The following is a 23755-nucleotide window of genomic DNA, read 5'->3' as shown; positions in this document are numbered from 1 at the left end:
TAATAGTTTATGTATAGTCTTCCAACTACCCGTATCCTGTTCTAACAGGATTACAACTTGCAGAACTGAAAAGCTAAATAGAATAATGAACAATGGGTGACTTCATCTTTGCAGAGACCTCTGAGCATATCGCTCAAACACAGAAACAGGTAAGACTCCAAGACTCTTCAAACACTCCTATTTAACCTCAGACATTGTAAGCAACATATTACAAAACATCAGCTTGGGATAAAAATCAAAATCCACAGATTTCCAAAATAACAAAGGTGATAATAAAGGAGATCTGACAATACTGATGCCAATATTGTTAAAATCCAGTAGGCACAATTCATTATACTGCAATACACTATATGTAACATGTTAAAAAAAATTTTAAAAAAATCACTGTCCAGATAAGTACCAGGAGCTGCAGCAATTATAAAGAACTGACCTCTTTCACTCTTACACGAGTGTAAAATATAGCAGTACAACTTGCAACTCTTAGATAAAGCATTGAAGCTCTACCACCAACTTGGTTTTCACTCTTGTTTAAGAACAAACCAAAGAACCCACAAGAGATGGTTCTAAGAGAAGACTTACTGCAATCACCCAGTAAAGAACCCCAGCTGAAGAGGAAAAAAAAGAAAAAACACAAAAAGCAGTGCTTTCACTACAGCCAAAAGTATTTCTTCTGTGCTTAATTTATTAAAGCCTCATATGACATAGTGAGTACTGCCTGTTTTCTAAGATTGTATTTAAAAATATTTGCATATTCATGATTTCCTGTTAATCAGTACAAGTTGTTATGGTCTCATTCTACTCCTTACTCTATGTTGTATTCCAAATCTACATTCTAATTTTCATTGCAGAAGTTACACTTTTTCTTCAAAAACTAAAATGTAATAAAAAAGTAAAAACAATTTTTTAAAAAGGTAAAATTGCTGCAGTTATTTCAGATTCCTCAAAAGTTCTTTTAAAATTCTTTGCTTTTATGGTGCAAATTACTTAAGACTTAATTCATCAAGTCAGATGTATTCCAACTCCAAAAAATGAGAAATTGTTTTATTGCTGGGGAGAGGGAGTGGAACATCTTTAAACAATGCATTGGCAAAATATTTTCAGACTGTCAACCATCTTCAGTTACATTTTGGCTCCAAGCTTTGAAAACAGCCTTTCAAGTGGCAAACTTAATTACAGGTTTTTTTCTAATCAAATAAATAGGGCCATATTTTCCACTTTCAATTGATCTGTAAACTATCATAGGTTCTTTTCAATTAAAATAAAGCCCAACAATTTGGGATATCCAGCTTGTTACTCTTAACACTACCAGGTACACTTGTTCTTTTCAAGTAAAAAAAAAAAAAAGAAAAAAAGCCTCCCCCCCCCAAAAAAAAAAAAAAACACCCAAACAATCAAACCTGCCTACTGCAATCTTGAATAACTATGCCTGGCAGGAGACAAAACAAACAAAAAAGAAACAGCATTACTGGCCTAATCCTATGGCATTAGAAACATTGCTCATCACTTTCATGTATTTGTCACCAAAGTGTCTTATCAGTGCATATTATTATGTGCTGAAATGCAACAAAACTTTTCACAAAAATAGTTGTAGGCATGTTCATACAAGAAGGTGTATATATATTTCATATATATGTATACATATATATATATAGTATCAGCTTCAACCTGTACATAGATATTCTGAATTTGATCCTTAAAACACATCCGTTTCAAACAGCATGGATGACTTTCAAGGAAAAAGTGCTTGCTTGAGTTTATCCTGTGTGAACATGCCTGTTCTCTGTGCATTTGCCAAGTAGAGATCTTTATGATCAATCCTTTAAACATACATATCAGAGGTATAAAAAAAAAAAAAAAAAAAGAGGAAAATAAGAAAAAAAGAATAAAGGAAAATGTAATATTGCCCTGATGATGCAAAAAGAACAATGCATAACTGAAGCAGCTTGGATTTTAAGTTATCTTGCATTCTGCAGCAAACAGATTTTTAAATAATTGTTGAAAATCTAGTTCCTCCATTTGTGTTATTGCTCCCCACTTTTAAGATTTCTCATTACACATCAACAGTACACAGAGGTTCACTACCAGGCTGAGCTGATTCTACTATTGTCATCTTGGGTTTCTTTCGTGTTTCCTCCTAAAAAAAACAAAGACAAAACACACAAAAATAAATCAATCAATAACCACCACACAGATATAAAGAGAACACAATATTAAAATACAGTCTTAAAAGTTCGCGTAACTTTTGCCAAATTTATATCTTAGTCTTTTTGAAAGGTTAACTTGTTCTAATGTTAAAAATCAGCTTACTGAAGTGGGTAAAATCAAGTCATATGCCTGTTTAAAATAGAGGATGAAAATCTCTCTAAAAGCAACCCCAAAGATCAAGTTTTGAAAATTTGCTCTTTACGAAATACTTTAGAAAAAATTCTAAGAATAATTGGCAAGTCTGACATGTGGCATTTTTCTTTTTTGTAAATACAAAAAAAAAAAAAAGATGCACAGCAACTACTCACTCTTTCTTGGGCCAATTTTTTCATTTCTTCCTGTAACTTGTTCAGGATGTGCAGATTTGGCTTGTTCTTTTTGGCATACTGCTGAAGTTCTATCACGCTTTTATCAGACGTTTCCTATTCAACAGAACCATAAGCAATAACAGAAAAGTTATTTTAATAAAAAAAATCCAAATACATGGAATTACATGGAAAATACATGGATGTGATGGCTGTATTTTCTTAAGTAACAATACACATTTAAATGAATTAGTTGCATATTAAATAGGTTACTTAATTTCAGTCTGCAAGATCTAAATGAGATTAACAGACTTGTCATCCTCAGTGAAAGCACTCATGTTTTAGGCAATAGCTAGGTATGAGAATCAACTCTGAAGAAAGCAGGATTGCTCATCAAACACACATTGTGTTTATCATGACAGCGAACAACAGTATTATGCCAAAATAGGTATCGTTAAAGCTTTGTTTTAATTAAATAAAGATAAAGCAAATGCCAAAACACAATCACAAGTTACAGTCAAACAAAATTATGTTCACCTGTTTAACCATCTTGCTACTCTCTCTACCATACATACGCAAAAGAGAGCCCCAATTTTTCACATGTGGATGCAGTAGCTGTAGGATTTTCTGAGAAGCTAATTGTTTCCCCACTCTCTTATTTTTGCCTGTAAAAACAATCATGAAAGTGTGTCATACCAGGACCTTCCGTAATTAGTTGAACAGCAATATTTACTCTCATTATCAAAATTTAGATACCAGAGAACAGTAGAATAAGCACAAAACCAGCTAGATAGCTGAACAAGTACCTGCAAAATGGGTAATAAAGAAAAACAGGAGAAAAAGGAATATATCAGAGGTCACACTGAAGTACTGTACTTACACCAGCCTCGCACTGTGTGCTTGCCACAAGTCATGACATATTCACTCTTCTGATTTTTACCAGGAATCACTTCAAACTTTATGGATGTGTCACCCATTCCATGGTTTCTTAAGAACAAACAGAATCAGTATCATAAGGTAAGTAAAATTACAACTAACTGAAGTGGTTACAGTTGTCTTTAACAGTCATTGCAGTGGAATGAGATATACTAAATTGAAATTTTAAGACATTAATTAGAGAGTAATATTTTAGACCAGTAACTTGATTTGAATGGAAAGGCAAGCCTGTATAAAGGGGGGAAAAAAAGTCCCAAGACTAAAGCCTAATCTCAGAAGACAAGGAGCATAAAGAGCAAACAGGAATTACAGGAAGATACAGCAGTAACCAGTTTGGGCCATAGGATGCCTCTTGCAGTCACAGCGTGCACTGTAGGCTGGGCCAGCCCACAAGCACCCTCAAGTTACTGACGTGACTGTGTGTACCAGCATCCAAGCAGATGAACAACGAACCCTGACCCAAACATCTAGATGCTCCTTATTATGCAGCCTTACCTTTTAAGGCACTCATGGAGAATCTGATATGGAGACAAGAGTCCAGCTTTACTGGTCAGTTCATATACCCGTGAGTCCTCAATACTGATATGGTTAAAATACTACAAAGGAATTGAAAAAGGTTATTGAGCTTTTATGCAAATAAGACACAATACTGCTCTTAACCCCTCATCTCTTCTGTGTTACGTTAAACAAATTCTGTTGCTTTGTGCTGAAAAAGCACTTTTAAATGCATCACAGAGGTCTTTACCACCATCACTAAAATTGTCATGCCTCATCTTATCTTAGCAGACCAAAGTCTAAATCACATTCTTCTCCCTTCAATTTTACATTACACAAGACAGGCACAGAAATCAACCTCGTAAACTCTTTAACACCTTTTTTCCCTCAGGACAAAGCTATTTGTTTTATCTAGCTATGAAATTCTACTTACCAAAATGCTGTGATTTAATAAAATCAAATATAACAACTATTGGAAGGTTTTGTATTTTATTAAAAATCAAAAAAAAAAAAAAACCTTCCTCATTTTCTTAATAACCACTTCAGTACTTTAGGGCATATAATACAGTTTTAAGTTTAAAAAAAAAAAAAAAGAGAGAGAGAGAAAGAGAAAAGAAAAGGAGAACTCCCTTTGTATACTACATTTTTCAAAATGAAAACAATCCTTTCAGGCTTATCACTGATTTTTCCTTTATTCCATCCTGATGATCTGGTACATACTGAACAGAATGTGAACATATCACTGATATAATAGCTATTTAATATTACGAATACTTGAAAATGTATTACACATTCGTTATTTCACCAAACTATTCCTTTGGATTTTCTCAAATTTCAGTCCTTAAAGTTTGAAATTTCAGCTGTCTGATCTGACAGTAAATAGCTTTTATAGCTAAGTAAAAAAGTCTCAGAAGCTCAGGCACTTTTAGTTCTTATTTGGTCTTTCAAAAATATCACACAAAACCAGACAGCATCTAGCTCTGATCTTTACAAGTCAGCAACCAGAGAATTCTGGAAACCGGGACAGTTCAGGGCACTCAGTGTCTTGGAACACTTCAGGTCTCTAGAAGGCAACATTTTGCTAGAGAATTCAAGAACGAGGAACAAGCTCTGTTTCACAGCAAAGTTTCTCATCAGCTCCAACAGAAAAATTGTATTTTCATATTCATAAGATTTTCACACTTTCATCTGACTGAGAAAACCATGCTATGAATTTTCACTCATCTTTCTCGTATTCAAGGTGTAGTGTTCTTAAAAAACAGTTTCCAATAATCGCATTCATCAGGCAAGGGGTCGGTACCTCAAGTTCTTCACTGTCTTTGGGCTTCTCCTCAGAGGTCTGTTTAACAAAGTCAGGAATAAGGATTTCCAGTGTAGCTCGAGCTGTAGAAAATGATTCAGTGTCTTGATTACTTTTATTTTAAACAATGATTCTAAACAAAAACAGCAGAATAAAAAGAGGCTTTAAGTAAGCCTCACGTTTCTCCTAGAAGTCACCACCCCTCTTAAAGAACAACTTTACCAGTAAGATATCTTTTTTCCTTCCATAAAAAGTATATTCACTTGCACTTTTTTTTTTTAAAATATATATTTCTAATTGTTCAAGTTGATAATAAAAGACTCACTACTATTAAATTGTACCCAAGAAGAAACTACTTTTTACAGATGCCCCAAAAAGGAAAAATTTATCGACTCTCATATTTAAAGTGATGTAGAGCCCTTAGGACACCTACATGAGGCCTAAAAAATTAAGAGACTTGTTACTACTTTTAGGTGTCACAACATTTTTACAACACTAGTATTGTACACGTTGCACACTCAGGATTTGCCTAAGGTATTACAACAAAGTAACTTTTTTTTTTTTTTTTTGCACAAACAACTCTGCGCTGGGTTTTGATGATTTAGCTATGCTGACAAATTTCACAAGTGCAGAGAATACCACTGGTTGTCACATATCTTCAAAAATAACTTCTCAGAATGTGTCCTGATCCCTGATGCCAAACACATTCCAATCCAAAGATCAGTAAGAATTTCTAAGGTATCAGAGACATTCTCATCGAGGTATTCATTGTCTACATATTTATTAAAAAGTCACACAGCTAGAACTAATTACTGAAGAGGTGCACTTGGAAATTAATAGCAAAACCCACATAGTCTAATGCAATTGTTTTACTACCAGAAAGAGAACCAAAACAACCACAAGTGTTTTGTTTTTAAAGAGGGCAAAGGTTTACATTTTGCTAAAGCCCACAAGCCAGGTGTTTATACAGCAGGTGACTGTATAAATATAAAAAACCCAACATGCATTCATTAGTCTGACAAATTTTTTTTCTAGAATAGACATTCTTACAGCTGCTCAATATATGTCAATAGTTAGTATGGAAGTTAACAGCTGAAGTTTTTTCCATGGTTTTCTATCCCATGAAGTTGTTCCGTCTTGGGCTGGCATAAATACTGTTGCAGAGAGTTTTTTCTTCTTTATCAAAAAGGGGAAAAAAGCGTACCTTCTTTGATTACTAATAAATTTAATCCTACTTACTACTGCAAACAAGTCATCTTCAAAGCAGAAATGAAAACAGATAAACAATTCAGCAGTTGATATTAAGCAAGAAAGAATGTTACCAGCTTTATTCTTGGCAAGTTTTTTGCTGCTGGCAGTTCCAGCCCCATAAGTCACTCCATCAATAATCACCGAGGCTCCAAAAGGCTCACTTGGGTTCTCTGGAAAGGGAGGAGGGGGAAAAGGAAAAAAAAAAAAGCTTTTCAAAACTCCTAATATAAAATACTCACCAGGAACATGAAAGGTCCCCATTATCAAGATTTATATTCTTCGTTTCAATTTCAAGTTGAAGTCTTAGTAGAAAGCGCACAGCCTATGTCAGAAACTACTAAATTACCTTTCCCACCACTGACACAGAGTAAAATTAAAATCTATTCAAAAAACACAAATCTACTAAAAGACACCCATTCAGCATTTCACACAGACCCCTCACTAAGCATGCAACAAAGTCTCTCCAACTTTTTTAAGTAATTTCCCTCCTTTTAGTACTATGAGTAAAACTGGTCCACATTTATACCAAAGCAGTTCCCATCAACTGCATATGAACTTTTTGCAGTCTGCACCCAACTAATAATTTCTCCATAAATACTAAAGTAATTACAATTTTAGCAATGACTTGAGACAGCGGCATAAAAGACTAGATCTATGCAGCCACTTTCAGTTTCCACTTACACTTTTAAAGATCACTTTATACATACACTGTTCTCTTAGGATGACCAGGTTTAAATATGGACCTCCACGACACAGCAATAATCATCGCATACAATAACTTGAAAAGTTAAAGAATTTTAAAACTCTGCCTAGCAAAAATGCTAATGTAATCTTTGCTAGTAGGAAGAAAAATGAAACAGAACAAAACCACAAAAATAACTCAAATTATTGCACCTTTAGGGAGGGTACATCTGTGTCTATGCAAATCTTTCAAATTCTTAATTGCTTCCTTATCAAAGGCCTACACTAACCATACCATAATTACTCTTCAGAAGGGATTTGGGGTTAGTATTCTTTCTTTTCCTCCAGGATTCTGATGATTCACTAAAACAATGCATGCCTCACAATCATATCTTCCAAATATCAATGACATAAGAAAATTAAGCAAATATTAATTGTGCATAATCAGCAAAACTGCCTATATTTCAGTGATGCTTTCTTTTAGATGCAAATGAGTTACTTAAGTTCATTTTTACTTTAGCATATTTTTCCAAGTAAAAACATACTGTAGCCTTAAATATAACTTCTCCCCCACCCTCAACAGCCACTTTTAAGAGAGAAGGAAAGTATTTATTAGCTAGAATTTGGCTCACAGTAGACCTTCAAGACATCTAGGAAAAATGTCTATTTATTGTTTGGTATTTTTTAAGATATCCAAGCGTCAGAGTAGAAGTCCTTCAAGACAGCATTGTGATCAGTTAAAAACCTTAACAGACTTACCACATTCAAAGAAATTGTAAACAGGGCGAACCTTTAGGACTCGTTGCATATATTCATGCAGTATGCAAACTTCAGACTTCCCATTGGGATTAATGACAAACTCTAAAAGAAAGTGGGGGCGGGGGGGGGGGGAAGAAGACAACTAAGCAATCCCAGTTTTTAAAAAAAAATTGCTTCCAAAAAACAAAAAAGATTGAATTGCAAGTGACAAAGGATAAGCGCCCTGCCTAAGTTAAATGCAATGCAGTTTAATCAGACATGGATAATTAAGACCCAAAGCCCATTTTCTCAGAAAAAGTACTGAGAAGCAAGTGAGAGAAATTTCTATCAAAACTGAAAGTGCACTGATCATGAGCTAAGCTAAAAACTGTATGTTCATAGTTTGCAAGTATATGGTCTCTAGACCTGTACACACAGCATTTTTGGCACCTGAAATCAAATCAGAAATCAATCTTCTAATCTGTTGCTGGATGTGTGTTTGTACCTCCCCGCTAATACTAAGCATGTAGACTTCAATTCCACAAACCAGAAATGCCCCTATTTTTTCAGAAAATCCTATTTACCCGGCTACAGGTCAGGTCACTGTCCTCCTGCCCTCAACGTGCTCCTTGTATTTATAAGTCTCCAATTCTTTCCTGCAACAGCATCATGCATCAAGAGCACAAGCCCTGCCTCAGTGGGCATGATGGCAAGACGTGACAAAAGGCAGCCTATATCACTATGATTTAGATACATAAAGTCCAAATAAGTCCTTAAATTAAATGGTCACAATGTGGCTCTAAGCCTTCAACTCAGAATAAAATACGTTAGCTAAAAATTTTTACAATCAATCATCTTTCACAAGGTAACACAATAATTCACTCTGCTGTCATTTTCCTACATACACACATCATCTTAAAGCACGTAACATCTACATTAGAAACAGCAAATATTTTGACAAGCTAATTTTTCAAGGTATCACCATATTGCAGTTAAACATGCTACTACGGCTACACAACCAGTACAGGTGTAAGTTAATCTCCCCCAGACATAATGTCCGCTCCTCACACCACAGGGTACATAACTGCACACGCAGTTCTCTCCTACCTGTCAAAATGGTTTAAATTAGTACTTTAAATCGTAGTTTTTATCTGGATCATTTTGACATTTGTAATCAGCCCCTAATTTGGGACTGATTAGAATGGACACAGAAGTAAAAAGGCAGCAGCATTCAGTTACTGGGCAGGAGAGTTTCCGATGACAATTAACAGTAACAACCAGCTGAAGGTAGTAACCAGTTACCAGGCCTGAGGAATTTTTTTTTAAATGCAAAATATGTTTTGATAGTTTTTTTTTTCCTTTACTATGTAACATGATAGATCCAAGAGTACAGAATTTCAGAAAAAGAAGAAAGTGGATTTATTACAGGATATTTTTCTAGTCAAGCTCAGAACTGTAATTAGCCTTTGATATGCATTGTTTGAACTCCGAGCAGATGGAACCAACCTTTCTTCGTGGGTGCGTCCTGTACAGACAAGGTAATGAGCTTCTGATTTGCAGGCAGAATAGGCCGCTCAGACTCTGCCTGCTTCCGCTTCATTTCACGATTGAATTGCCGCCTCTCAGCCCAGGTTCTGAACTTCTTTACGGTAACTTGTTCAAAGTCAAAACGCTTTTCAAGGTAGTGTCTAAAATCCTCCAGGTCTAAGAAACACAAGCACATTACTCTCTCTTGTTGACCACTGAGAAAGCCTTAAGTTCACCATTTCCACTGTTGTGAACATGTTGTAAACCTTTTTTTAGACTACTGACAAAAACAGTGGCTTCAGTTCACATATTCAAGGTTAAGATACTATTTTACATTAACGGAACTAATTACAAGTTTTCCTATTACTCTGTCAAACTCAAAATGTTTGTGCAAACAGGAAAGAAAGCACATTTTACTTTGTCACTTGAAGATTTTACCAAGCTCTAACCAGCATAATATCCAGCAAAACACTAGGAATTGTACTGCTTTAATGAGCCTCTGCTTCAGCGCTTATTCACCTTCTCGTTACCTAGAAGCAATGTATACAGTGAAAAACAATAGTACGCTATAAGCCTCAGTTTCCTGAAGCTGCCTACTTATTAAAGGGTGCATCAGAAACACCATATAATGATGCTCCATAAACTCCATGACTACCTATTGGCTTCTAAACAGAATTTAACACATTTGTTTTCACACAGCATGCTAGAAAACTGTCCCTTGAAGTACAGCCGAGTTTCCTTTATAGGATATTTCTGCAGATATGATCAGCAAAAATAAGAGAGTAGCATGTCAATATGTAAATGAACAACAGAAAGCTGCTGACATTGCTTCCTTCCACAACGAATTCCAAATGCGAGTCACACTTATACTTGATCACTCACTGAATATTCTTTTTTCAATAACACAGCGAAGGTCCTCTTTAAGGAGAGAGACAGACAGGTGAACCACACGTGGAAGATAAGAGCTTACTGTTTTTTAGTTTTCTCCTAAGTATTGATGATGTATTAGAACTTTTTAAATCTTTTGACACAATTTTAGGATTAAATGGGACACACAATGATAAGAGTACGTTTTACATTTGAACACCACGAAGACAAGCAGTAGCCTATGATCCATACCAGTATTCTGAGCAGCAATGATTTACACAGTACTCTCAGGTACAAAGTTGTGATAAGAGGCTCATGAGATTTCTCTCTAAGTTTCTCTGCAATCTGGGCAAGGAAGTTTGGCATGACGTCTTTCGGCAGCTTTTTGTATAAAGTTATCAGACTTACATAAATAAAATATTGAAGCATCACACCCCTTTGCACGAGTGCAACTGTATTTACATGATTTATTCTGCTATATTGTGTGAATAAACAAATCCAGTTCAACTGCACCATTTACCTTAAGTGATTATACTGAAAACAGACATAATTAAGACAACACAGAGAGTGCACAGAAAAGCCTATTTACAGGAAAATTCACCCATACATACTTGATAACAGCAATCCATACGATACCAATTGATTTAACTGAACCAGACTGAGATAAAGTCTACAGCACTACATCCCTCAAATTTTCACTTTTGTGTGGAAAACCATTGCATACAAACTCTCAAAAATCTTCAGCAAACATCCCCAAAGTAGGTATGTCTCCCTTCCTGTTATGATCAAAATTGATTAATAAAACCAGACCTGTTTTTCCAGATCTTTGCATAGGAAAAACCATACAGAAAGAAAACTTACCACTTGATCTTGAGCAAGATATTGTTCAGTTGGCAAGCCAGGAATAAAGTGCAAGTGTTCCAAATGCCATTACCCCAACTCTAGCCAAGAAAAGAGTCTGTTTTCCATTCTTACCTACAGATTCATCTTTACATACTTCAACTTTGGCCTTAACTTGTCCTAAGGCTCCTTGTGCTGCATCTCCCCCTGAGGGGTCTTTGTCATCTAAAGGCCCAGAATCAGCAGCAGTGGAATCTGGCTCTTCCGTTTGGCAGTCCAGTTCTGAAGATTTATCTATGTGCTTTACAGGCGATACTTCCCCATTTGGGGTTATGTCATTGTTTTGTTCCCTTTCCTCATTTTCCTTCATTTTTTTGTAATGCAAACAGGGAATGCTACTAAGGGGAGGATCATGTTTCTGCAAATATAAAATAGTACACAGTTTCAGTACTTATAGGTCACCAAAAGCAAAACCAAAAACACAAGAACAAAGATTCAACCTGCTTCAACATGAAAGTTGCTCTTATTTAGTTTAGGCTCAGGCTTCCTGAGCAATCTCAGTTCTACTCAAGATCTTAGTGTGTCCATCACTATGGTATCTTGGCACTGTTCAACACTGATATTTGCTGATAGCACTGTTCAACAACATATCTGTTGTTTTAAATCCAAACTACATTCTGTTCAATTACAAGTAATACAGCCCTTCATGTAATCCGCTGAACTTTATTGGGGGTTAAGCCCATGATGTTAAATCCAATCTATACAGATTCTCTGGGTTCATGAATATCATACATAAAAGAGGACACCACAGCTCAGGCTAGTTTACGTCTACAAATAAATGATCTAAGCACATTTCATGGTGGAATAAAACCAACATTTTGCAGCTATAGGCTAGAACAAAGAAAGCACGAAGCAAGACCAACTCATTCATTTTAACTGTCCAAACTCACTGCAAAATGGAAAAAAAAACACAAGAAAAATTGTATCATATTTTTAAAAACAGAAGTTTACTTTTCAAGCAGTTTAACTATAACACTGGAAATAAGCCTGCTAGAGTAGAAAACATTCAGTCATTAGCAAGAACATGTCTAATTTTTCGAATCTCAACAAGTATTTAAAAATTTGACAGTTCTCACCCTTATGCTTCCTGTTCCCAAGAAATAAGGTCTAGACCAGGTAACAACTCTAGATTCTCTGTGCAGATATACAGGAATGCCTGAGTTATGGAATGTCATGATCCATCCATCTGGCAAAGGTTCCGTAGGAGGGCGGCCACGACCTTTAAACAAAGAATGGCTTTAAACTTGTATCGAACAAGATACAGAAAAGAACAGAAAAAGAATCAAGATTTTTTATTTTTATTGACTTCTCTGTCTCAGAGGATAAAATGATCCTGAAATAAGACTAAAAAAGTTTTGTAAAAACACTGTTTAATAAAAAGGTGTATGCTTCCAAGCCACAGTAAATCTTGCCAAATTATGGATTCCATGTTATATTAACTGAAAAACAGTAACAACATTGATTTTCATACAGACCGATTTGTTCATTTCACCAGTGTATTTCTCTGTTCTCCTTAGTCTTCTCTATCTACCAACTTGTATCAGCACAGGCACCAACATATTCAATGGAAAAAATCAGACTTGGTTTTGAAACAATTGAGGTTTCCATTCAAAATTTTTGCACTTGACCCTCAGGGATAAATTAGAATTTAGAAACCTCTAGACTTACAGATCCAAACAGCCAACGATGAGTTAGGGAAGTGCTGTAAGTTAAGGCTTTCCGGTTCACATCTGACTGGAGTAGCTGTTTTTTGCACTTCACACACAAAACCAGCTCTATTTTATTATATGTCCCTACTGTTACTTGAACAATCAGACTTACTTATGTTCACTTCCCCTATCACTGTCTTTCACCCTTCCTTCTGTTCCTGCTCTCCCAACCTTATTTCTTACACTCAACCCCTTCAATTTTCCACTTTTTGTTCCAAAAATACAGCCTATTCCAAACCAGCAGGCCACCAACTATTCCTTGGATCCCTGTCATCTTCAGTGTCACCTTCCACCTTTCTCAAATACTCATGCATAAAAGGATGGGTGGTCATTAATTCCTACGTTTTATTTAACTGATGAAAAATTCTTGTAATTTCAGCCTCTAAATATTCTGTTCCAATGCAGCTTTTTCTCTGATGGCTGCAGAGAAAACTCCTTCTGTAAAGGATCATCAATTAGAAATAAAAACTTACGGTGTTATATTTTTCAGCAAAGGCACAACACAAACCAGAATTAAGTCTACAAACCTTTATTCTTAAATATCTTGGCCATCAAAAATGCCACTTCTTCCAGAAAACATGAGAGAAATTAGAGTATAATAAGCCAGTAGGACTCCCCCCATAGCAACAGAAACAATATTGCAGCAAAATGCTTATGCTCACATGCAAGGTAATACATGGTTTCACTCCTTTCTATGCCACAAATCACAGAATTATCTCACTCCTTTTTATACTAGAAATCAGAGAACAGACTCATTTTAGCTAGGAACTTCATGGTAGTCCTGTGTTAGTATAAAGTTTCAGATGGAAGAACTGTTTGATTTCTTATTTCAGAATATAATGAAGTTGTAATATAATCCTCTAGAGCAGGTTCAAAGTTTAATTCAGACTATTTTCAGTTATGTTTTTCTGGATCGGTTCTCATTTTCTAAGGCAGTTCTCCATTAGGAGTTTGTTATATTTACACAACAAACCTTGCATAAATGTAAGCTGCTGACTTTCCTAAAAGTTCTTTCTACCTAGTGTTGCATGCATGAAAATTTCACATAAAACCATTTCAACAACAGAAGTTATAAGACTAAAATAGGAAAAAAGTAAGACCACAACCACTCCGGCTGTTTCACAGCATCAGAGAGAACAGATCATCCTTGTTCACCTCCCCACTACTGAGGTAATATTCACAATTTTCTACAAATCCATGCATCAAAACATGTTGTCATTACATACAAAAGACGAAGATAAAAAGCACTCCTAAACTTCAGCTTCGCAGTTTAGGAACATGAAAACCACATCCTATGGTAGGAAGCCTTCAAACAGTAAAATCTGTAACATATCCACAATTTGACCAGAATTACTTTCCTAAACTTTGTTTGCTCATGTACCTTTGTTCCACATATATAAGTCACATCAAAAAATATACAGGTGTTTAATGAACATTAACTTACTTTTAAGTACAGTTTTAATTTTGGTCATCATCGGCTGCACACTTGTTTCTCCATCAGACTGGTGATCACTTTCACCTCCATATTTCTCATTTTCTAGTCTCCGTGTTTTGGGTGCTCGAAGACCCTCTTCCAGAAGAGCATCCACATCATTATCAAAATCATCCTGAAAGAGACAGCATCAGACACCATCCTCCTGGAGCTGCTAACCTCCCTTTCCCCTTGTACAGAAAAAGCATGTATTATTTCTATATACTTCCATTCAGAGAGAAACTAGAAATTTTCAGTGATCCCAGTAAAAAGACTGAAAAATAAGAAAATAAGTTTTCATAAGCTAGAACTAGTATTTTTCATGACAAAAATGAGCTGAGGTTATAAGACTGTAAAAAACCTTTTAAATGTTCTTTTTCAACAAGACTGTAGAAGCTGCCACACAACTCAGAAGTTTTACCAAGATAATTAATGAAAGTTTTCAACCAAAGAAAAATTCAGTACACAATGACAGAAAATCAGTAATTCTGCCTCCAAAAATTTTGCATTTTTGACTCAAGTACTGGACATTTCTAGAAGAGACTGTCTTAAATGAAAGTCTTTGCATATGTCTTTCTAACCACTTTAACCCTCACCCCACTAAAAACTATGAATTTACTTACCTCATAGGAGTAATTCAAGGTTTCTTCATCCACTTTATCTCTTTGAACAATTGCTTTAGATGTGAACCCTCCTCCTTCTTCATCTATTTCCATCAAATTGTCGGTAAAATCTTCTAATTCATCCAGAACTGCATATTCCACTCTCTTTTCCTGATCAGTATCATTTTCATCATCCTTCTTGTCATCATTTTCACCCCCTGTTCCTACAGCTTTACCATTACTACCAGCAAAAGGACAAACATGCAAATCTCCATTGACATTATTAATACCAAAATCTGTATCTGCCTTATAATCTTGCTCAACTCCAGTGTACAGAACTTTTCTATCTTTGCTTTTGCAGCTTTCCGTAAAGCTAACACTAATCTTTACATCCTTAAGTAACTTAAGATCTGGGGTGAACTTTCGAACTGAAGGTGCATGACGAGCAGTTCTTGGGCTTTGGTCACTATTGTTAGGGTCTATTATAAGACGACTTTTGTAGCAGGCAGATCCCTTTGTGAGAAGCTGTGTTCTGCAGATACTGTGCGTGTCCCCTGCAGGGGTATCTGACTGTCCATCACCACCAGAGCTAACGTCCATTACCTCTGCGTCACTGGACGTTTGCAGGGGAGGTGGTGGAGGCTGTTCATTAGGCGGCAGAGGTGGGGGACAAGTATGATTCTCCACATTCATTTCTCTTGCAGGTTCTTTAGGGAGGGGAGGTACATTTTCATATTTCTCCATATTTAAAACTGCAAAACTACTGTTTTAAAAAAATGCTTTAAATAAATGTATATATCTATATTCCTAACATGCATAAGTCCATCAAGACAGGTTTATCATGTTCTATTCAATATGCAACACTGATGATTCAGTTAAGCTGACTACATTGTTCTTTTCATTAATGTAGACAGCTTTCAGAATCACTGTCTCAATTATTGGAAATCACAATGCATTCAGCTTAAATAGCTGAAGACTAAGACTGCATCTTCATTGGGCAAGCAGCTCTCCTTTTCTTCTTTCAACCTACGAGAAGAAAAAAGGTATTTGTCACAGAAAAAACAGAAAAAGTATCCCAGCCAAAAAAAGAATGTAATTCCTTCCCATATTTTTATTTCTACTTGAAATTTGTAGCTCTTTTTTTTTTTCCAGTACTGACAATACCACCGTCTCTTGATACCATATCAAATGAGGCTGAAATTAGATTGCTATCTCCTGATCTGTGCACCAGCACAAGAATTTGCTAACCCACCGTTACCTGTATCATCTGTTGACTACTGCTGCTGGGTTAGCAGGCAAAGCATTAAGCATGGCTTTTGTAGGAGACAATAAAAACTACAGGTATTTAAAATAATTTGATATTAGAGCCATACTTACCCAACACAACAGAAAGGGTAACTAGCTTGAAGTTTAACACAATTTGAAAAAACTGACAAGCTTTTAACAACTATGATTTATAAGGCAGATGGCTTTTTGAAAGTTTAAGTTACCAGGTATTTTTGAAACCCCCCTGGATACTTTAACAGGAAATTTGATATTTTACTAAAAATTTACAAGAAGATAATCTCTAGATAACCAATTTTTAGATGTTTGATCTTGTATTCTCATTTGATCCATACTATTATGGGGCTATATATTTGTTATATCTGATGGATTCAGGTATAGATGCATAGTGTTAAAATTCAAATTAATTCTGAAAGGCATTTAACAGGTAATGTTTTAGGCCATTTTAGGTCACGAACATTCAATTGCTATAACTAACTTTAGGTTTTTGCTACATTAAGTGGACTCCTTCCATAATTATGTGTATGATGTATTCTTAAATTACAATTTTGTCATCTGTGCAGGACTGTAAGCACCTGAGGAAAGGAAGAGGACATTTAATTATAATTTCTTACCTGCTATTTTGGTTTCTCCAAGTCCCTCTGTGCCACCCAAAACTGGGTTTAAATCTTCCTACTAGCTGGAAATAAAGCAGTGTTACTCTGCCTAAGAAAATCAGCTGGCTGAATTCTCTGTTCAAAGTATTTCCAGGTAGCAGAGAAAGTCTACCCAAACATGCTAGAAGAAGAAGCTGAGTCCCTAGTGTCACATTATAACATTTGAAGACAAAAGGGCAGAATGTCTGGGTTGTCACTGGGGACTTAGAGAAGCCAAATATAATTCTGTAATGTATCTCCATGCCAGCCCAGACAGAACAAACTTCAATTGCAGTGTCCAAACACCAGCTGGGGCAAGGCAGGAAGTTGGGAAGCAGCAGTTATAATGGAACCAGTAAAAATTAACAACATACAGAACCCACCTACCTGGAGGCTGGAAGGAAACAAAATATAAGCGAGCTTATATTCCTGTTTTAGTGATTCAGCCATAAAAATTTTGCTGGGCAGCAAGAACTGTTCATTTTTATGTTTTTTTTTCTTCTATATACCCAACTGTAAGACACATCCAAGACATTGAGCTTGACATGCATCGCATGTCTTACTCCTACTAAGGAATATGATTCCATTTTGATAAAAGCTCTAAAATAATCAATCCCATCCTCCTTGTTGTGAATACATTAGAAGATATTACCACACAGAATGAAAAGCAGTTCATCCAACACTAAGACAAGCAATTCTATGTATTTAAATTCATCCCATCCTAAAGAGTGGTGATAATATGATCACCAGAGAAGCAATCAATTCCTTAGTCTTTCAACAGGTTCTGAAACATGTCATGTTACACAGAACACCTCCAGAAATATATTTACATCTAACATCCTTTCTTCTTCTCATCTTCAGATAAGAAACAGACCAAATGATAAGTTGCTAGTTTCTTCATCATTAATTCTGAACAAAAGTAGGAGTCAAGGGTTACAATATAAATTCAGTAACTACTGGAAATTAAATGCCTAAATAATCTCATTCTTCCATCTTAGAGCCTTTTGAAGACTGTTGAAAATAACAAATGGAAGCAATTTACATAGCCAGGAAATCCTAAAGCTGGGGTTCTAGAATTTGAAAGACAGCTAGCTTCACATAAGATCAAGGAGCTACCTGGTCCCATTAGAAAGATGATTTATGACAAGTTGTAAGAGATGGTAAAGAATGCAGTTTCCACAACCCTGATCACATCCTGCTCCAACTCCAAAGAGTGTTTTAGCAACACTAATATCAGAACACAAGAAATTAATCTTCACCTGCCAAGATTCAGCAGCCCTCTGATGTTACACCTCTGCTCTTTGCAGAAAAGATGTCTTCTTGTTACTACATTCAAGCACTATTAGCTATAAAATTCTTGTCATCTTTCCCTTCCTTTCAGGCTTGAAGTAATGAATAGCACACCAAATCACTGCCAGGGATCGTCTGCTACTCAGTACACAGTGTTGCAAGAACAAACGCAAAACAAAGATGGGTTTAAACTAGCTTTCTCATTTCTTGCCACAAACCTACCGTATCCCTAGGGTAGGGTAACAAGAGTCTGGCAGCTCTAAATTATTGTGTGCTGCGATACCTTCCTATGCGCTACAAAAAGGAAGAAGCAGAGTAAGAGAGCGTTCCAATTCTCCAGTTCCTACTTTCTTGCCAACTGATGCCTACAATATGCCCTTTATACCAGAGGCTAAAAAAAGCCAGTAAGGATTTTCCCTTAGATATCAGGTACTACAGGAAAGAGAGAAGTAATAGAAACCTAAAAGGATGAGTTAGATGGGCTTCTAGGTTAAAAACAACCAAAGAGATCTTAAATGAAGATAACCAAACAACCACATACAAAAAAGACTAAGCATATTAGGTTATGTAATATAAAAATATAACACAAGTTCACCTGCCTATTGTAATCTTTAGTTAACTTGCCCTGAAAGAACAGATCTTATTCTCTAAGGCCCTAACAAGTTCCATTAAGCGGTGCCTTCAAGATTCAGAAAGCTGACTGTCAAGCCTGCTTCTCATACTAGCCAACTATGCATAAAAGGATTCAGACACCTTTCTAAAAGCATCACAGCAAAGCCAGGGGTAACCTTAAAAAGATATGGAGCACTTCAGATGGCTACAACAGCCAGGCTGTACAAACACCGAAGGAACTCTAGATGAACTGGAGAAAACACAAATGCACAGCTGATATCCTGCACATATCACCAATACACAGAAATTTCACATTTTAGCAAATCATTTGAAAAGGATTCACATCACAAAGTAAAAGCAAACTCAAAGAAATAGATGCGCAGTGGACATCTAAACATAACATAGCTAACTGAGTAGGTTCCCAACAAAAGCAGAATACTGAAGCTCTTCCTCTTGGCTTAGTTATCTTATAGATCCACATCTACTGAAGGGATAAAGAAAAAAAAAAACCTCAGCTTTTTCTCTGTTTAGCAAGTACCACTGTCTATTCTCCCAGTCTAAACAGATGGATCGAGAGGAGGAAGAAAAAAAAAAAAAAGGAAAAGTGCACAGACAAAAGGGTAACTCTTTTGAAGAAAACAGAAAAACAGAATCTTAAAATTTGTAACCAGTACTGCCTACGCTCAAAGAGGAACTCCCTTTACAGAATAGCATTTCAGCAGTCTTAAGCGAGTTCAGTGATGAACAGATTTCCATCACGAGTTACCTGTAGCTGCAATCAGGAACAAAGAACAACATATCACAGATTCTGTCTTCAGAAAGAATTTCTTTCAAGAAGAACCTGGCATCCTTGCCAGAAACTGCTAACTTCACATTCAGTGGACCCCAAAAGGAAGAGTGGCTCTGAGCAAATCCTCCTTATTTGCTATCCAAATATAAAGTCCTCTTCCTCATCTTCTGGCTCCAAAGGGCAACTCTGCAGACTAGAAGTTATGATGCACTGATCATGCTTAAAAATCCACCTAACTCTAACCCCTGTCAAAGTAATCCTCACTCACAATCATCTACCTTCTTGTTATCCTCTATGCCTATTGTACATTCTTCATACACACAGTCTTCAGAATAAATTTACTCTTATTAAGCATGAAGTGTTAGAATAAAAAACAAACAAAAAACAAAACAATAAGGAAACTGAATTATTTATTTCCATAAAACCAGAACATCCAAATGAAAATGTTCTGTAAGTTGCTACTACCTACAAGAGCTCATTTCTCTCTGTATTATCAGCTTTAGCACAGAAAGATTCTGAAGGAAGCAACCATTTTGTGGAAGTCATCAAGGCAGTTTCAGAAAAGCCACTCGGGGCCCAATCATAACTTTACCAATGGCAAATACAGACAAAGCCAAAGAACTTCTCTAGTTTACAAGACTTCATTCAGCACAGCTACATCCCATTTCTGAAGTAGCAGAGCATGTGATGTGGGAAAGGCACATCTGTAAGTGGCAAAGCAATTGCTGCACTTACAGCTTGACCAGTTTTTTGGCAGGGCTTAGATGGTTTCAATTAACAGTGTGAAACAGGAAACAGTTTAAAAAAAACAAAAAAACAAAACTCTGCAATTCAGAGTCTAAAAAGTACAAAATGCATGCTTCCACTCACCTAACAACCGGCTTCTTACTTGTAAAGAAAAGCAACAGACATAAGCTCTCTCACTTCCCCAAAAAGCAAAGTAATCCTAGCAATCAAAAAAATGACACAAAGAACTAGCGAGCTAATTTCTCATCCACAATTAGAGTCCTTAAGTTACCTAAGCAGAAGGGAGAAGAGAAATATTCATGAAAGAAAAGTTAAAGAACCCACTCCAAGGTCTCTAAGTAAAGGAGTAAACAAAATGAATGGGCTCACACAACAAGCTCTCAATCCCATTTTAAGAGGGAAAGCGTTAACTGCCTCTTAGCTTATTTTAGGAGGTCTACCCTCTCAGTGGGCAAAAAGATGCTAAAGATAGACCCCAGTGTCAATGGAATGCCTATTATACTGAAAACTAGGTGCAGGAAACATAGCTGGCAGATTCAGACTTTCATTTGGAAACGAAGTATAATCAAGCGAGAGTAATTGCCTTCCTCTCCTACCCACCATAAAAAAAAAAAAAAAAAAGGGGGAAGGAGTTGAAGAAAAACTCCCTTTGGAAACGTCAGAAAAGGATCACTAAAGAAGAGAGAAGCAGAAATTTGAGAATCTGCAGTAAAAGCCTGAAAACATATCAAAAGAAAATCCTCTTTCATTAATCCATGCTAAGGACAAAGAGGTGCAAAGGAGAGACCTTTATTTTTCCAGGGAAAAAGAGGAAAGTTTAGGAACCTAAACCATTCCGGAGGCTGAATTAGGTAATTTAGAGGAAGACATACTGTACTTCACCACGAATAAAAAGAGCACATGAGGAAGATTCTTGAGGGTTAGGAAGACATACAACTCTCTCTTCACCATCTCCAACGCACAAGGACCAAAAAAAAAAAAAAAAGAAAAAAAGAGAAGGGGTGGGCACGCACGTGGAGGGGAAGGAGGGCTGCGTCTTTTTCACAACTTTGCACGGGAGGAGAGGCAGAGTCTTCACCCTGCGGGGTCCCTCCCCTGTGTAAAGGGGGAGAAATCCTTCCAGCACCACCACCCCCCGCCCTGTACCCTAACACTATACGGTATAAAATCATGCCAAGGTTAATACTTTGGGGGGGGGGGGCAGAAAGCTATGGCGTTTCCTTCCCTCCCACCACCCCGAACGCAGCTCCAGGGAGGCGGCAGAAAAAGCAATCGAGCGAGGGAAGACCCTGCCGCCAGGGAAGGGGCGGGGGAGGAGAGGCGGGCCCCGGCCGCCCGCCCGGCCGCCCGCCGCAGGAGCCGCCGCGCCCGCTCGGGCGAGGGGCTGCCGCTGACTTTGTCTCCACGGCTCGAGCGAAGGCTGCTGGCGGCTCCCGGCCCGCAGGAGGGGCCCGCGGGGACGGAGGGGTTACAGCCCGCGCCGCGGCGATTGGGCCGCGCAGGCCCCACTCGTACACGCCCTCCGCGGCGCCGCAGCCCACCGGGCCAGCACCCACCTGGGCCATTCCCGGGGTCCCCGCCGCTCCTCCTGCCCGGGCCCGGCGTGAGGATGGGGGTGGGGGAGCGCTGGCGCGGCCGCTTCACGGAAACCGCCTCCCACTCCGCGCCGCCGCCGCCGCCATCTTTAAACGCCTGCTCCGAGTAGCTCCGGTCCCCGCGGGGGGGACTCGCCCCTTGCCAAGCCAATTGCGTTGCCAGTCTCAGCTGTCACGAATTTGAACTCTCGATAACTATTGGTTTGCTCCCGGGCATGTTAGCCCGCCCTACCAATAGAAGCACGAGCGGCACATACCCTCATGGTGCCTGGCCAATGAGAGGAAGCCGGGGGCGGGAGGGAGGCGGCGGTGCGTGTGGCGGGAGGGCGCGTCCCCGGAGGCGGGCTGCCATGACGGGGCAGCGCTTCGGGCTGCCGCGGGCTCTTTGTCTGGGGCCGCGGCGGCGGAAGGGCCCCGAGCCGGTCTGAGCCCCGCTGCGCTTGTGCTGGGGCGCGCGGGAAGCCCCGGCAGCGGGGACGGCGCCCAGGGCGATGGGAGGGCGGAGAGGTTGAGGCGGGGGGGGGGGCCCGAGCGGCAGCCCCGAGGCGCGGGGCCACAGCTGGCCGGGCCTCAGCGCACCGGGCTGGGGTTAACGAGCCCGAGGCTGCACCCCGCTTAAGGCCGACGGCCCCCGACCCAGCCCTTTCCCTCTAAAGGAAAGGTTCTTTCTGTAAAAGAAAGCAGAACAACTTTCCCCTTTGTGCAGGGGAGTTCACTAGGGGACGAAGGCAGACGGTTAACCCCCGGTGAGAGGGTAGACGTGTTGTGCAGCATGCTCCAGCTGTGCTCTCTCTCCTCCACCCTTTCCTTACATTTATAAAGCAATTAGGGGAGTCATCCATTCTACCATTCCTACTTCATTTGTCCATTATCATTGCTTTAAATATGGATTTGATAGTACACCTGCACAGCTGAATGACTCTAATGTAACCTAATGCTTTTTGCCCTCTGTTTGCCCATCTGCTCATTTTAAATAGGAAAACTAGATCAGAAGCAAAGTATATTGGAAGAGTTAATGCCTTTTAACCAGGCCTGACAGAAGGACTGTGCACACTCAAAACTTGTGGAGGGTCATGACAAGGTTAAGTTGGAGGGAAGTTGCAAGTAGCAAGCTGTGGGAAAAGGTGAATGGGGAACTGTTACCAGCTCAGACAAGAGGGAGTCTCAACAGGAGTCTCAACAGGAGCCTCAACAGGAGCCTCAGACAAACATACCCAAGGACACCGGTGCAGCTGGGAACGATACATCCTGAGAAAGTACAGATAAACCAGCAAAGGCCAGTGGGAACCAAGGTTAAGAACAAGACAGCTTTTCTCTAACTAGGAAGCAAGTAGCAAAGTACAAGGCATGAGCGCTGCGTGCGTGATCAGTGTAACGGTTGGCTACCTGTGACATAATCTGCATGATGACTGGCTTAGCAAAGTGTATCTGTAAAACCGCTGGAGCAGCTAACTTCTTAGTATAAATATGCTCAGATACAAACAATAAATGTCTCAAGATGCACCACTTCTGGAGTCCGTGTCATCATTCGCTACAAATGGCACCCGAACAGGGACCCGACTTGGTGTAAACAGGAGACATCGATACGGACTCAGTGCAGCGTAAGAAGGCAACGCCGATCTGGTAGCAAAACCCGACTGAACCAGGACAGGACCGGTCTCCAAGCATTACCAGGACCCAGGCCTTACCAGTACAACGCGTCCATCACCTCAACAAAGGTGAGCTGTTGGGAATCATGGGGGGAAGGTTATCCCTAGAACAGAAACAAAGTCTCAACGTATGGAGATGGCTTCTGGACAGGCAGAATTGGGTCCT

The 23755-nt window shown here is 38.5% G+C and overlaps 1 protein-coding gene across 4 annotated transcripts; it reads right to left on the bottom strand.

The window, feature by feature from the left end:
- Positions 1–1362: 1362 nt before the first annotated feature.
- Positions 1363–22028, bottom strand: DGCR8 (DGCR8 microprocessor complex subunit). Of its 4 annotated transcripts, none has more exons than XM_067306820.1 (14): positions 21902–22028; positions 15009–16013; positions 14359–14521; positions 12282–12424; positions 11281–11563; positions 9418–9615; positions 7933–8034; positions 6564–6662; positions 5242–5324; positions 3942–4042; positions 3391–3497; positions 3048–3175; positions 2514–2627; positions 1363–2134 (listed from the first exon to the last, which is right to left on the bottom strand). In XM_067306820.1, the coding sequence occupies exons 2-14, from the start codon at positions 15729–15731 to the stop codon at positions 2051–2053; spliced, it is 2328 nt and encodes a 775-aa protein (XP_067162921.1). In that variant the 5' UTR covers positions 15732–16013; positions 21902–22028; the 3' UTR covers positions 1363–2050. The 4 variants fall into 4 exon arrangements, with proteins under 4 accessions (XP_067162921.1, XP_067162922.1, XP_067162923.1 ...); XM_067306821.1 differs by lacking the exon at positions 21902–22028 and adding an exon at positions 16886–16941; XM_067306822.1 differs by lacking the exon at positions 7933–8034.
- Positions 22029–23755: the final 1727 nt, after the last annotated feature.

The sequence above is a fragment of the Apteryx mantelli genome, chromosome 17 (assembly GCF_036417845.1).
Source record: "Apteryx mantelli isolate bAptMan1 chromosome 17, bAptMan1.hap1, whole genome shotgun sequence".
Classification (NCBI taxonomy): Eukaryota; Metazoa; Chordata; class Aves; order Apterygiformes; family Apterygidae; genus Apteryx; species Apteryx mantelli.
The sequence above is the reverse complement of the archived record's forward strand: the minus strand, read 5'-3'. Positions and strand labels throughout refer to the sequence as shown.